At 37.0% G+C, this 14,807-nt stretch overlaps 1 protein-coding gene across 7 annotated transcripts in view; it reads right to left on the bottom strand.

The window, feature by feature from the left end:
• The window catches only part of DNM3 (dynamin 3), a 515,120-nt gene that overhangs the window by 436,869 nt on the left and 63,444 nt on the right, over positions 1-14,807 (bottom strand). For all 7 annotated transcript variants that reach the window (XM_012765123.2, XM_012765124.2, XM_076000385.1 and 4 more), the window contains exon 2: positions 3,992-4,065. In XM_012765123.2, the coding sequence (XP_012620577.2) occupies positions 3,992-4,065 (74 nt within the window). The remainder of the gene's footprint in view (positions 1-3,991; positions 4,066-14,807) is intronic.

Raw genomic sequence — 14,807 nt, 5'->3', positions numbered from 1 at the left:
GGAAAAAAAGTAATGAATATTTTAAAGACATAAATTGTTCCCTACTGAAGCTATAGGTTTAATATAATTCTAGTGACAATAATTTTGTCTCTATAAAATTTTTCTAGACTTTTCCATGCAAATAGAATAGAACCCCTAAATAAAAATAAGTGATGGGGAGAGTACTGCAGCCCTGAATATTAAACAAATTATAAACCCACAAAAGTAAAACATTTTGGAATTGTTACAAGAAGACAAAAAGATATTCAGAAATAGATTGTGGTAGTTATAGGAATGTAATACAAGATAAAAGATCTGAAAAAATACTTGTTTCAGTATACATGAAAACAAATTTGAGGTAAAGAACTAAAAGCTAAAATATTATAAAAGTATGAAAAGGAAGAATATTGTGCTAAATATTTACTTTTCTTTAAATGCAAATGTGCAGATTTCACAACCGTAAAGAGTAAAACTTTTACATATTAAAAATGATATAATTAAAATATAAATCACCAGAATGACAGAGATTTTGTCCTAATTATTGCCATATCTTCAGGACCTAGAATAGTGACTGTTGCTTTTCAGATTTGCAAATAACACTTTTTCAAATGACAGCACTTGAATCAGCACTTCCATGGACAGCACTTACCATTACTTCAAATCAAACTTAGAACACATTTTCTAACAATAAAAAAATAGTTAAAAATATCTACAATTTCTCCAAAGAATTCAGCTAGGATTCTGACAGGGATTGTATTTAATTTGTAGATCACTTTGGGGAGTACTGACACTGTTAAATCTTCTAATCAATGAACATGAAATGTTTTTCCAAATATTTACATCTTCTCTAATATCTTTGAACAATGATTATAGTTTTCAAAGGATGAATTTTACATTTCCTTCATTAAATTTATTTCTAAGTAGTATACTCTTTCTGATGCTATTATAAATAGAATAGTTTTCTTAATTTCATTTTTGGATCATTCATTACAGGTATATAGAAATACAACTGGGTTTTGTGTATTGATCTTGTATCCTGCAACTTTGCTGAAATAATGTATTAGTTCTAATAGTTATTTAGTGAATTCCTTAAAATATTCTATATACATGATAATATCATCTGGATATAGAGATAGTTTTACTTCTTCTTTTCCAATATGGATGCTTTTTATTTCTTTTTTTTTCCCCCAATTGCCCTGGCTAGACCTCTAGTACAATGTTGAATAGAAGTGGCAAGAGCAGAAATCTTTGTATTGTTCCTGATCTTAGAGGGAATACATCTAGTCCTTCACCACTAAGTATGATGTTAGCTATATATTTTTTGTAGATGTCTTTTATCAGATTGAAAAAGTTCCCCTCAACATATTCCTAGTTTACTAGGAGTTTTCATCATGAGTGGGTGTTGGATTTTGTTAAATCCTCTTTCTGAGTCTACTGAAATGATCCTCTATTTTTTTTCCTTTGTATTGATATGATACATTACATTCAATGATACTCTAATGTTAAATCAGTCTTGCATTCCTGGGATAAAACAGCTGATTCTAAATATAGAATTTCAAGGGACCCAGGATAGTCAAAACAATCTGGGAAAAAAAACAACAAAGTAGATGGACTCAAATTCAAAACTTATTATAAAACAATGGTAATTAAGAGAGTGTGATACTGGCACAAGGAATAGATGTACAGATCAGGAGAACAGAAGTGAGAGTCCAAAAATAAACGCATGTATTTATGGTCAACAGATTTTAGACAAAGGTGACAAGATCATACAATGGGGAAAGAATAGTCTTTTCAACAAATGGTGCTGGGATATCCACATATAGAAAATAAAGTTGGACACTTACCTCCACTTAACTGTAAATGGATCAAAGACCTAAATGTAAGAGCAAAACTATAAATCTCTTAAAAGAAAAGATAGAATAAACCTTTATAACCTGGTTTTGGCAGAAGATCCTTACATATAACACCCAAATCATGAATAATGAAAGAAAAAGTAGATAAATTAGACCTCATCAAAATTGAGAATTTTTGTGCTTCAAAGGATGCCATCAAGAAAGTGAAAAGAGGCCGGGCGTGGTGGCTCACGCCTGTAATCCTAGCACTCTGGGGGGCCAAGGCGGGCAGATTGCTCAAGGTCAGGAGTTCGAAACCAGCCTGAGCAAGAGCAAGACCTCGTCTCTACTATAAATAAAAAAGAAATTAATTGGCCAACTAATATACATAGAAAAAATTAGCCAGGCATGGTGGTGCATGCCTGTAGTCCCAGCTACTCAGGAGGCTGAGGCAGGAGGATCGCTTGAGCCCAGGAGTTTGAGGTTGCTGTGAGCTATGCTGATGCCACGGCACTCACTCTAGCTTGGCAACAAAGTGAGACTCTGTCTCAAAAAAAGAAAGTGAAAAGACAGGCTACAGAATAGGAAAAATATTTGCAATTTATATCTAATATGGGACTTGCATCTAGAATACATAAAGAACTCTTACAACTCAATAATAAAAAGGCAAAGAACCCAATTTTAAAATGGGCAAGGGAGATGAATAGACATTTATCTAAAAAAGATATACAAATGATCATTATGCACATGAAAAGATGTTCAATATCATTAGTCATTAGGAAAATCCAAATTGAAACTACAATGAAATACCTCTTCACACCCGTTAGTGTTGGGGAGGATGTAGAAATATTGGAACTTTTGTACACTGCTGGTCGGAATGTAAAATGATGCAGCTACTTTGAAAAACAGTCGCAGTCATTGGGTCCTTAAATAATTAAACGTAGAGCTACCATATGGTCCACCCATTACATTCTGGGGTGTATTTCCAAGAAAAATAAAAACACATGTCCACACAGAAACATGTATGTGTGTGAATGTTTACAGCAGAATTATTCATAACTAAAGGGCAGAAACAATGCAAATGCCCCTCAGTTCATGAATGGATAAGTAAAATGTGATCTATCCAGACATTGGAATATTATTGAGCCCTAAAAAGGAATGAAGTTCTAATATATGTCACAATATGAATGAACCGTGAGAACATTATGCTAAGGGAAAGAAGCCAATTACAAAAGACCACGTATTATATGACTCCATTCATATGAAATGTCCAGAAAAGGGAACTCCGTAGAGACAGAAAGTAGGTCATTAGTGCCTAGGGATGGAATGGTGGGGCAAAAGGAGGTAGAGGAAAGGGGTGAGAGGGAAATCACACAGGGTTTCTTTTTGGAGTGAGGAAAAGTTCTAAAGCTGATTGTGAATAGACCAAATCTGTTGAATTGTAAACTTTAATTGGCTGAATTACATGGTATGTATACTATATCTCAAAGAAGCTATTAAAAATATTTGCAATTTATGAGGCATAATTTTTATCAGTGTTTAAATTTAAAGCACCTAAAGAAATTGATATGAAATGTAATAAAGTCCTCAAAAAGAAATGGGGAAAGGTAAAAGCAGCTAATTCACAAGAGAAGAAACACAAATGGAAATACAAATAGAAACAAGTTCAGAGTCACCCGTTGCTGAAATAAAATGAAAACAAAGCATCCTTTGCCTATCAAATTAGCAGGGTGTTCAGGAGAGGAGCAAGCACAGCACATTAGATATAAATATAAATTAGATACACACATACACACAGAGATTGCATGTTGTGGGAGTTTGTGACTTAAAAATCCCCAAGCGCACACACACATACACACACATACACAGGAAGGAAGTATACCAAAGGAGTATTAGTGGTTATGCTGTGCTGTAAAATTATATAGATGGATTACAGTCAGCAAATATTATTTTCTAGGCATACAAAATAGTAGCTATTAAAAATAAAAATGCAAATGAGATTTTCCAATATAATCAAAAGAGCAATGAAGAACGGAGCATTCTGGGGAGAAATGTAGGCAGCTGTGCACAGCAGAGTGATCACAAAAACGTTTCTGTTGGTACAACCCAACACCGAGGCATGGAGGCAACAGGTGCTGTGGGATGTGCCTGCCCGTGCAGTAAACAACCTCATTCATTACCTGCTTTAGAAGTAACAAGCTGCAGCACAAGAGGTCGTCTTGTTACAATGCCCGACCCTCGAGGGAGAAAGTCCCTAAAAAAAATAGGAAACAAAAGATTAAGGATTAATCAGCTATAAATTTATAAGTCAAGTTCCACAGTAATTCTCCTAATTCCCAACCTTTCAATGTATCAAAGAATGCTAGACCCATCTTATAAAAGAAGCATTTGCAAGGTTTTAAAAAAAAGAGTGAAGAGGGCATAATATTAAATATTAATGCACATGAATTATCATAATGACCTCACTGGAACACATCATTTATTAATTTAGCAAGAATAAATAAAAGTTTGCATTCAGTTTCTGTGTACTATCGATTCATTATAATTTTAAGTGAATCAGTATTAATAAAAACATTTGATACTGAAATTAATCCTCAAACTCTTTTTGATGATTAAGAAATTCAGTACTCTCTGGCCTTAAGATGAACATTATCACCATCAAATACCGACCATTACTAGAGGCATATTAGATTGTATCTTCTAAGTGTACTGAAAATTTTCTTCAACAAAAGGACACATAAAATGTGGAATAAATTAGAAGTAAATATTGTGTCTACAGAAATTAACAGCAGAAAAAATATTGCAACTTGAGTTTTGTTTGTCCTTATTCCTGATAAATGGAGGTTTTGATAAAGATATTTTAAATGACATATTAATATATATACCAATAAAACTACAGCAAGTTAAGTGTTATATAAAATTACATCTGCAATGCCACATAAATTACTACTAATTCTTCAATGCCAAAGATACCATAAACATGCCAATATCATAATTTTTAAACACATTTAGAATGCCTTGCAACTTCTAGAGGAATCATCACAGAATTAATTCCATTCAAAGTAAACTTTTCACTCAACATCAGTGTTTCTCAAAAAGTGGTTCCAGGACCACCAGAAAGTGTCACGACTACAGATACCCAGGACCCATCCTGAAGCTACAGATTCGTAACATGCCGGAGAAGGCATGTGGCATCTGTACTTCTAACAACCTCCCAGTGGATGCTGATGCTTACCAAAGTCTGAAGAATACTGGCCTCAAATCAAGATATGTTACTCAACAATTCAGTGGGTGGTAATGGTATGGGGCATACTACAAGTTTTGCAAGAAAATTGGCAAAACAGAGCTTCAACACAGATGGGATTTCAATGAACAGCAGCTTATAAAATAGGCAAAGGCCAGTGAGAACGCTCCAAAACCCAAGCCTTTAGCAGCACTGATACTTTGGAATGGAGAGTCACAAAGATAGAATTAAGCAAAATTTCCCCTACTACACCTAATTTATTTTACAGGCGCCAGTGTATGTTCTGACAGAGGAAATAACACTAAAACAATCTCTTCACTAGGCTAATAACTCTTCTTAACTCCAAGGCTAATGTTCATTTAGAATGCCACCGTATGTAACTACACTAGAAAATAGTGAAACTAGAGATTTGTATTTGTTCTTTAAAACTACACCTGAAATAAATGATATTATTTATTCATCAAAAACAATTCACTAAGAAACTAAGACATGCTAGGGAGGTGCTGTGGACATGGATTCATTCTAGGTAGACAAGAGTTTGGAATCTAATGAGCACGTAAATATATGCACGTAGAAAACCATGAAAGAAGGGAACAGATGAACTACACTGTAGTTCTGAAAAGAGAGAGACCAACTCTTCTCATGATGATATTTTGATATATCTAAATATGTATAACTAAATACTTATATGTTTAATGTTCTCCAGTTCTCCAATTATTCTATGTTAGAATAATTGCTGGTTTGGATGGTTTCCATAATCACTTAAAATTTAATCAAAGTAAGCAAAGCACCTACTCTACGCCTAGAACCAAAAAGGCAGATGTTAATTTGAAGATCAAAATGAATGAAGGGAAAACAAAAGTCCAGAGCAAAGAGATGGAGGGTATCTGAGCTGTGAGGACCACGAATGAGATTTTAGGATGTATAGATGCCAAAGAGAAATGATGAATGGCCATTTAATAAATCGATAAAATATTTTCTTTAAACAAACAAAAAAGAAAGAAGGACAGAGGGGAAAAAAGAAGGAAGAAAAGAGGTCTAGTCACTTAAATAATCCTCATGTTGGGACCTGCTTTGACTCATGCATGTAACCATACATTTATAATGTAGATTTAGAACAATCCCTCTGAATAATGTCTTTGCTTTTATTAAAGCAAAATAGAATATATCAAGCATTTTAAATAGTAAATAATTATCATGTGTTTGGCTGCAAAGTAAACCCACAGATACTAATACATCTAATGCTTTTCTCTGATATCTTTTTCTTTTTTCCTTTTTTTTTTTTTTTTTTTTGAGACGGAGTCTCACTCCATCACCCAGGCTAGAGTGCAGTGGCGCCATCATAGCTCACTGCAACCCCAAATTCCTGGGCTCAAACGATCCTCCTTCCCCAGCCCCCCAGGTAGTTGGGACTACAGGCACACACCACTTTGCTTGGCTAATTTTTCTATTTTTAGTAGAGATGGGGTCTCACTCTTGCTCAGGCTGGTCTCCAACTCCTGGGCTCAAGTGATCCTCCCACCTCAGCCTCCTAGGGTGTTAGGATTACAGGTGTGAGCCACCGCACTCTGCTGAGAAATCTTAAGGCTAAGCATAATTAAATTAACCCCATTCTATTGTCTGGATGCCTTACTTACAGTTGGACTGTACAGATTTTTAGGCAGGGAGAGTGCTTCTCTCTGGATGCCACACAGCAATTACAACTCAAATGCCTTTCTTCTCCCTCAACAAACCTCAATAAAGTGTTAATCTGCATAATCATGACAGCTGATCTTCAGGCAGTAAGTCAATGCTGTTTTATGGCTTCCTGACTCCTAGACAAAAAGTAGAGAGCAATTCTCACACTATGGTCCAAGAACCATCTTGATAATGTCTCTTACTGGCTCTTCCAGAACCTTAGTTACCAGGAAATATTATTATTGCTCCACTAGGAAATGAATGACCTTTGGAAGCCTGAAAAAGGAGAGCACACTTGCTGTATCATCAAAGCTAAAAGGAATTTTCTCCCTTGGCAGCAAATAAAGTAACTAAAGAAATGGTTGCCTTCAGTATGGATGTAAATGATCATTAACCAGATAATCTGTACAGTAACTAAATGTTTACCATCTGCCCTTAACTGAAGATGGGAGCTATACCTCATAGTCTCATAGAAGTTAATTCATTGTAGCTGATTCATTCACAGACAAATTAGCTTAGTCTTGGAGGAGACCAATATGCAAATGACTACCATAAGCACAACAGGTACTATGGTTAAGCTCCACACAAGGTGCAGTATTGGTGTAGAGCAAGGAAGGTCTACTCTGCTTGGAGGACCTGCCAGAAACAATTTCAGAAGAAACATGAGGTAGGAGGCACTTCACAGAGAATCAGGATGTGCAAAGACATGAAAGACCAAAATAGCACAGAACATTAAGGAACTGTAAATATTAAAGAAAGGTCAGAATGAGACGGAGAAGAGTCTGGAGAAGAAAGCAGGAGCTGATCTGAGAAGCCTTCTTGGGTAGTTTGTGTTTGTTTGTTTTCTGTGAGAAGAGGAAGGCACTGAAGAGTTTTAAGTGATCAGATTTGCATTTCAAAATAATCACTGAGGACTAGCAGGCGTCCCAGCCCCTAGCATGTTTATCTGGCCCTCCGGGTGTTTTTGCAGCACCTGCCTGTCCTGCTTAGCAGCCAACTAGTCCGGGGCCCACAGTGCGCACTCTCCAACGGTCTGAGGGACAGTGAACTGGCCTCCTGTTTAAAAAGTTTGAGGACCCCTGATACAAAGAATGTTGAAAACGCAAAGATTACGGACAAGGAGACTAGTCGCCAGCCAGTCTAGGTCAATCAGAAAGATAATGAAGTTTAAATCCAAGGCAGTAATGGGGGAGATGGAGAGACGTCAAATGACAGGATTTAATGATCATTTGGATGTGAAATGCAGTGATATAGAGGAATTAGTGTACATTTCACATCTCTAGTTTGAGTAGATGGACAAACAGTGATACCACAACCAGGCAAGGAAATACAGGAAGAGCTGGTTATAGATGATATGTATATAGTGCTTACTATGTGCTAGCACCAGCCTAATTGCTTTACACATATTAACTTACTTGATCATATAACAATCCTATGAGGTAGGTGCTACTGTTATTTATTTTCACTTCATATGAGAAAACTGAGGCACGGAAAAGTCATATTTATATTTATTTATAAAAGTCATATTCATATTTATTTTCACTTCATATGAGAAAACTGAGGCACAGAAAAGTCACATAATCTGCAGACGGTCACAAAGGTAGTAAGTGACATTGAGGCTCAAACCTTGAGAGTCTAACCCTAGCATCTGTGTTCTTGACCACTGACTATGCTATACTGTAAAAAAAAAAGTCAGGGAGGAAGATGAGGGAATCATATTTGCACACAATGATCTTTACGTCCCTGGGGAATACCCAAGTGGAAACAAGTACATAGTTAGACTGAACAGCTGGAACTCAAGATGAAAGTCCTGGCTGGAGATAATTTGACAGTCATCAACAGAGCAGGCAGGTGAAGCCAAAAGAATAGATGAGTAGTAGAAATGGAGTGGGAAAGTGATTAACATGGACTCTCAGAAATACCAACACTTAACAGGTACCTGAAAGAAGTAGAACTAAGAGATTGAAAGGGGACCTGCAGAGACATATGCCACATACTAGAATTCAAAAGTCACACAAACCTCTTAAACATTTTCATTTATATGTTTGAAACCAACATCTCTACAACTCAATTCCTTATCATCTATCCAATATGCTCTTCCTTCATTCCCAATCATAACCTACATCATCAGCATCCATATATATATACATCAGCTAAGCCAAGCACCTGGGTGTCATCTATCCTCCATCTGCCTCTATCTTCATGCTCAAAATGATCACCAAGTCCTGCTGATTCTACCTTCTTAATATCTCTTAAAGTTATCCTCTCTTCTCTATTTCGATCACCAAACTCCAGGTGACACCAACTCTCACATAGACTGCTGCAATAATCTCACAATTAATTTACCTGCATCCAGTTTGAGCATCCTCCAATACAGCTTCAACAGTGACATAGGTTCCACCACATCATTTCCAGATTTAAATCATTAAATGACTCCCCACCATCTTTACCATGAAATCCAAACCTAAGTATCACATACAAAATCTGTTATTTCTCAACACTCCCCCAGAGAAACCCTGCATCATAGGCATAGGACTGCTTATAATTAATTTAACCTTTTACTTTAACAAATATGCTTTATGTGCCTACTACATGTTAAATGCAGCTTTAGGCACTATAGATACAACAGCAAACAAAGCAGAACAAAAGCCTTGTCCTCTAATGGGAGTCTATAGTGCACCTGCACCCTCAGGTTTGGTGCCTAGGCACACGCCCAAACTCCTCATAGGATACCCTCCCCCTGCTTCTCCCTCTAGCCAATTTCTACTTAATCTTCAACACTCAGCATCATGTCATCTTTTCCGGGAGCCTTCTTTGAGACCCCCACACCCTGTACATGCCTCTATCTAAGCTCTCAACACAACTTGTCACATTGCTCTGAGGACAAGTCTGCTCCCTCACCCCTGTGTGTCTCCCAGTGCCTCCTTCAGTGCCCAGGTGCGTTTAATGACCTGCCTTTTCAGCAAGATTCCTCATTGCTCATTATATTCATAACATGGAGGAAAAAAAAATCCCATATCTAATTTCCCAACTGGCAGACAGCTAAGCAGCATTACATAGAAAGTACAGAGAAGATGACTTTCAATTTACCAATAATTTACTTAAGTCATTTAAATTAATATTTTCATTATGAACATTTAAGATCTAAAAGTATTACCAACGTACAAATTACAGAATAACAGGAGGGCCAATATTACTATGTCTAAAGACATGGAATGGAATTAGAAGAAAACAAATTTTTTAAAAAACCCAAAAATTAGTCCTTAAAAACAGAGAACTCTCTTTTAAAAAATTAATCTTCAAAGTATACTTTTCTTTGCTCCAAAATAATCCCTGTAGATTACTACCTCACAATACTTCAAAATGATAATTCAACAAAAAAGAGACAGAAAGGGAGACAGGGAAAGAGGAAGAGGAAGGGGTGGTGGAGAGAGACAGAGACAGACAAACAGATCACTACTAAATACTGCCGAATCCCTGCCCCAAGAAGCACTGAGATCATGAATTTGATTCTACACTCAAACACAATGGTCCTGTTAAAATGGCTCTGTGCTGCCTGCCCAAATCCCAGAGCTCTGCCAACCATTACAATACCACTTTAATTGCTGAAGGAAGTAATTTCACCAAGACCCACATATTTTCCATTGCAATTTTTTCCCTAAATTATTGGCACACATCAAGAATATCAGCACTTACAGATTTCTAAAGGATCCGATTTTGATGCTATTGGTTACCCCATAATTTGAAGTATTCCATGCCACCATCATTTTGTTTGAAAGACATATACACAAATTCAATTACAGGAAATACAATGCTTTTATTTATTTTTTTACTGACATCTAATAAATTTCAATATTTACCTATTATTCACAAAACTCAAAATTTCTAAACCATATATTTTCATTAAGTCTAATTAATCAATAATGAATGGTTCCCGCTGAAACATTTAGAATGCAAACGTTTCTGAGTCAGCGTTCTATAAACTGAATGAAGAAGGAGTTCTCAGTGTGTGAATGCTGGGTGCTTTCCCCACCAGGAAACACTCTTGAGAACTTAATACCTTAATATTTAACCCATTTTATTTGCTTATTCACAAAGTCAGTTTGTTCAAGAATTTAAAGTCCCAGATTAATGAGTCCCACAAAATAAAGGCACTTAGAATTCACTTTATTCCAAAGCACAGATTACATCTTACCCTGGTTAGCTGCCAGAAAAATGAATGGCAAAAGACATTACTAAAAAGACTGCTAGTTGCCTACCTAATAACCATTTTCCTTTGCTTTCTTTCTTATTAATAGAATTCCAATTTTGTTGGGAATGGCGATGTGCCCAACTTTGATAGACAAATAAATTAACTTGCATTTCCCAGCCTCCCTTGCAAATGGGATGCCACATAACCAACTCCTAGCCAGTAAGACGTAATTAGAGCTGCTGCCTGACATCAGAATGGTTCCTCTAAAGGGACCTGATTTAGCTGACGTGTACCTTTTGCCCTTCCTCTTATTTCTTCTCCCTGTCAGTTACATGTGGTAGTGGAGCTGCAACAACCACCTTCACACCACAAGGCAATCTTACAGGTGGAAGCTATGTGCTAAAAATGGCAGAGCAAAAAAAGACAAAAAGCCTATGACAGTGATGGCATTATCAGACACTAGAACCAGTCTTGTACTATGGAGGTGAGGGGGAGTGGGGAGAGAGAGAGATGGAGAGAGACAGACAGACGCTATGTTTTAGACCAGTATTTCTCAACCTTCTTTTAATCACTGCCCCCCTAAAGAGGCTTATTTGATATTTGACCCCTTTAAATTTTCCCCTACTAAGTTTACTATCACAGATATACTGTATATCAGTGTATGTGCTCTATGTATATCTGTGTCTCAGACAAAAGAGTAGGATTTTTTATCCCACAATAACCAATCTGGGCAATATCGCCCCCACTGAGAATGTGTCTTATAGATCAACAAAGAATAAGAAAACTCGGAATGCTAAACATTCAGTCCTATTAGCCACCTTTTCCTAGAGTTTCTAGAAGAGATGAATGTGGAAAGGACAAAGTCAGATGGCATTTGCCTCAAACTTCAATTCATTCCCTTGCCAACCCTGGAAACACGAGCTGGACCATTTGGAACTCTCATTTGGCCTAGGTAAGAGGCATCCCTAAGGCCTAGGACCAAAGAGGTTGAAAGGCCGTCCTTGTTTCTTTTCCATGAAGCCCATACATGAATCTCAGACCTTTGTACTTTGGCACTGCAGTGACTAGGAAAGGTCCACCTGTAGAAGATCAAACCAGCCAGTGAAAAGATGCAAGGACAAGAGAGCACTTACTCAGTGACTAGGGCAGGACTGGTTTAATCAGCCCACTTCAACCCTCCCCCACTTAGGCTTCAGATGAAGAAATGGGGCCCAATTACTGTCCTTGGTCCTGAATGTTTATTACCAGTTCCTTGGCAGGAGGCTGGAAGGGAAGAGCATGGATAAAAGTAGACGTGAGACTAGGCCAGTGGTTCACGCCTGCAATCCCAGCAGTTTGGGAGGCAAAGGTGGGAGAACCACTTGAGTGAGACGTTGTCTCTACAAAAAATAGAAAAATTAGCTGAGTGTGGTGGTGTGCACCTGTAGTCCCAGCTACTTGGGAGACTGAGGCAGAACGATCACTTGAGCCCAGGAGATTGAGGTTGTAGCGAGCTACAATGATGCCATTGCACTCTAGCCCAGAAGAAAGAGCAAGATCCTGTCTAAAAAAAGAAAAAGTAGTAGTAAGCTTCCCTAGCCAACACTGCACTCTTTTATTTTCACTTTTTGAAGGTTTTAGAAGAAAAATTAGGTATTTAATTCAAGGCCCAAAAAATATAGGCTGGTTTCTCCACTGAAACAGAACAGAGTACCATAAACAGTACATCCTGTTTATTTAAAAAGAATGAAATCCAATCTTCCAATTAGCCAGGAAGGATTTAAGTGGATCCTTGGATACAGCTCCTCTCTAACTCTCTAGATGTCTTGTCCGTTATTCCTCCACACAAACATTTTATTCCTAGAACATCTGATTTCCAGTGATTTCACACTAATTTCACTCTTCTATGTTGACTCCGCTACCACAGAAGCCATTCTCCAATGCCCTTTCTTTCCCAGCTCACCCTTAGATACTGACACAACCCCCTGTAATGTCAGTATATTAGACGTTTCTCCTTTTTATTCCCAAAGTACCATGAGCCCCAGTCACACCCCTCCCAGATAAGCTCTCTTAGGAGAGGCCTGTCCTGCCCACTGCTGTGTGGCTAGTGTCTGGCACAGCACCAGGCACAACCAAAGTGCCCAGTTAGGACTGGATGAACAGATAAAGCCAGTCCTCTAGCAATTAAAACTGTCAATTTATTGAGAATATAAATTTTATGAGCTATTTTTAAAATAAATATGTAAACATTTACAATTAAAGATAGAAGTATCATGTATATGACCTATTATTTTCTTGTTACCTAAAAAGTCTTTTTTCTTGTCTATTTAATCAATTCTTTCCTGATCCTATATCATTGACTTGAAAATTTTAAAGATCAAGGCAGTAAAGTAGGGAAAAGCACTCAATTGATATCCAGTAGGTGAAATATATATGTGCATATGTATATATATTTGTCATGTGAAAAATAGATATAGACAGACACATATTATAAGTATTTAGCTATTTCTCATCCTAAAGTTACTCCTGAAACCATATCCTTAATAAAAAGCTTAGGGACAATATTTTTAATAGCTTCAAGTCCTAAAATTTTCTAATAATAGCCTTAACAGAATAATGGAGTTCAATAAATTCTGCTTACTGTTCAATAAATTCTGCTAAGGAAGGTATATTAATAAGTAACCTCAAGAATTATTAAATATTGGCCGGGTGCAGTGGCTCAAGCCTGTAATCCTAGCACTCTGGACGGCCGAAGTGGGAGGATTGCTTAAGCTCAAGAGTTTGAGACCAGCCTGAGCAAGAACAAGACCCCGTCTCCACTATAAACAGAAAGAAATTAGCCAAACAACTAAAAATAGAAAAAATTAGCTGGGAACGTTGGCGCATGCCTGTAGTCCCAGCTACCAGGGAGGCTGAGGCAGGAGGATCACTTGAGCCCAGGAGTTTGAGGTTGCTGTAAGTTAGGGTGATGCCACAGCACTCTAGCCCAAGCAAAAGAGTGAGATGCTTTCTCAAAAAAAAAAAAAAAAAAAAAAAGGAAAAGAAAAGAATTACTAAATACTTTCTCTACACTTCTCTTAGTACATCCATTAGACTATATTACCTGCTTTTATATATTAAAAATAATATGTAAACTAAATGTCCAACAGTCAGTAAACTCATAGTGCATGACTAAGTAGACAATTTTGTTCACAGTCCAAATAATCTATCTTGCCAGCCCGATTGGTGATGTACTTCCTCACTTAGAGCAACTTCCTTCAGAGCACCTCAAAGCACCATTTGTCTCAGCATCAATGTTTGCTCTTGGTCCTAGATCTCACAACACATTTTTAAAAACAAGCTCGCAAACTTGAAAATTTAATAAATCCAAAGAAGAGCAGACCATTAGGTTGAATACTGAGCAATCAGGACTGGCAACATCTACTAATAAATGCATGGCAATCAGTGTTTAAGACAGTATTTAACATGGGAAGCTGAGAATAGAGAGCGATTAATGGAACAATTCTATTCAAATCTGAATTTCTCTATCTTCACTGGAGCTTTTCAGATAAATAAACAATATAATACTTATTTCTGTAAAATGCTTTTAAACACTTCTTTGTAAGGCAGTATAGCATAGTGGTTAAAAGCACAGACTTTAGTGCTAAAATGCCTGGGTTTGATCCACTCTTCTTGTGGCTCAATTTTCTCATCTGCAAATAGGTGGGGGAGGGGATAATAATACAATCCTTTATCTGCTGGTACCAGGTGTGATATGCAATTTAGACTTTTTCAGAGTTTAGAAAGGTAAAATGATGCATAAAACTTATATTGCATAACACCCCCAGCAGAGTCTGAAGCAGCACCCTGGCATCAAACACAAAATTATGCATATTTCAGTAGCAAAACGAATGAATTCTCATAA

The sequence above is a fragment of the Microcebus murinus genome, chromosome 2 (assembly GCF_040939455.1).
Source record: "Microcebus murinus isolate Inina chromosome 2, M.murinus_Inina_mat1.0, whole genome shotgun sequence".
Taxonomy (NCBI): domain Eukaryota; kingdom Metazoa; phylum Chordata; class Mammalia; order Primates; family Cheirogaleidae; genus Microcebus; species Microcebus murinus.
The sequence above is the reverse complement of the archived record's forward strand: the minus strand, read 5'-3'. Positions and strand labels throughout refer to the sequence as shown.